Source organism: Haliaeetus leucocephalus, unplaced genomic scaffold (genome assembly GCF_000737465.1).
Source record: "Haliaeetus leucocephalus isolate CR32 unplaced genomic scaffold, Haliaeetus_leucocephalus-4.0 Scaffold164, whole genome shotgun sequence".
NCBI classification, from domain to species: Eukaryota; Metazoa; Chordata; class Aves; order Accipitriformes; family Accipitridae; genus Haliaeetus; species Haliaeetus leucocephalus.
In genome coordinates, this window is record NW_010972600.1 from 582,837 (window position 1) to 583,198 (window position 362).

General features: G+C 79.3%; 1 protein-coding gene across 1 annotated transcript in view; it reads right to left on the reverse strand.

The window, feature by feature from the left end:
- The window catches only part of R3HDM4 (R3H domain containing 4), a 9,492-nt gene extending 9,218 nt beyond the window's left edge, over window positions 1–274 (reverse strand). Inside the window, exon 1 of the mRNA XM_010563155.1 lies at window positions 186–274. Within this exon, the coding sequence (XP_010561457.1) occupies window positions 186–229 (44 nt within the window). The 5' untranslated portion in view covers window positions 230–274. The remainder of the gene's footprint in view (window positions 1–185) is intronic.
- Window positions 275–362: the final 88 nt, after the last annotated feature.

Genomic DNA, 362 nt, shown 5'->3' on the forward strand with positions numbered 1-362 from the left:
GGGAACCGGCGGGTCCTGGGGTCGGGAGGGGGAGACAGGGACGGAGTCGCGGCCACACTGACGGCCCGGAGGGAGGACGGAGGCCGCAACCGGGCCCACGGGAGACCCCTCACGGCCCCGCGGCAAGGGCCCGACAGGCCCACAGCCGCCCCACGGCCCGCCCAGGCCCCGGGCCCCGCACTCACGGGTAGGGCTCCTCAGGGCCCGCGCCGCCCCGCAGCACCACCATGGCCCCCGCTCGGCCCAGCACGGGCGGCGGCACCGGGACCGCCGCGTCCCCCGTAGGAAGTGGCGTCAGAGGGGCAGAGCTCCCCGCAGCCCCGCCCCCGGGGTGACAAGGGAGGCGGGGTTACGGGGGAGGG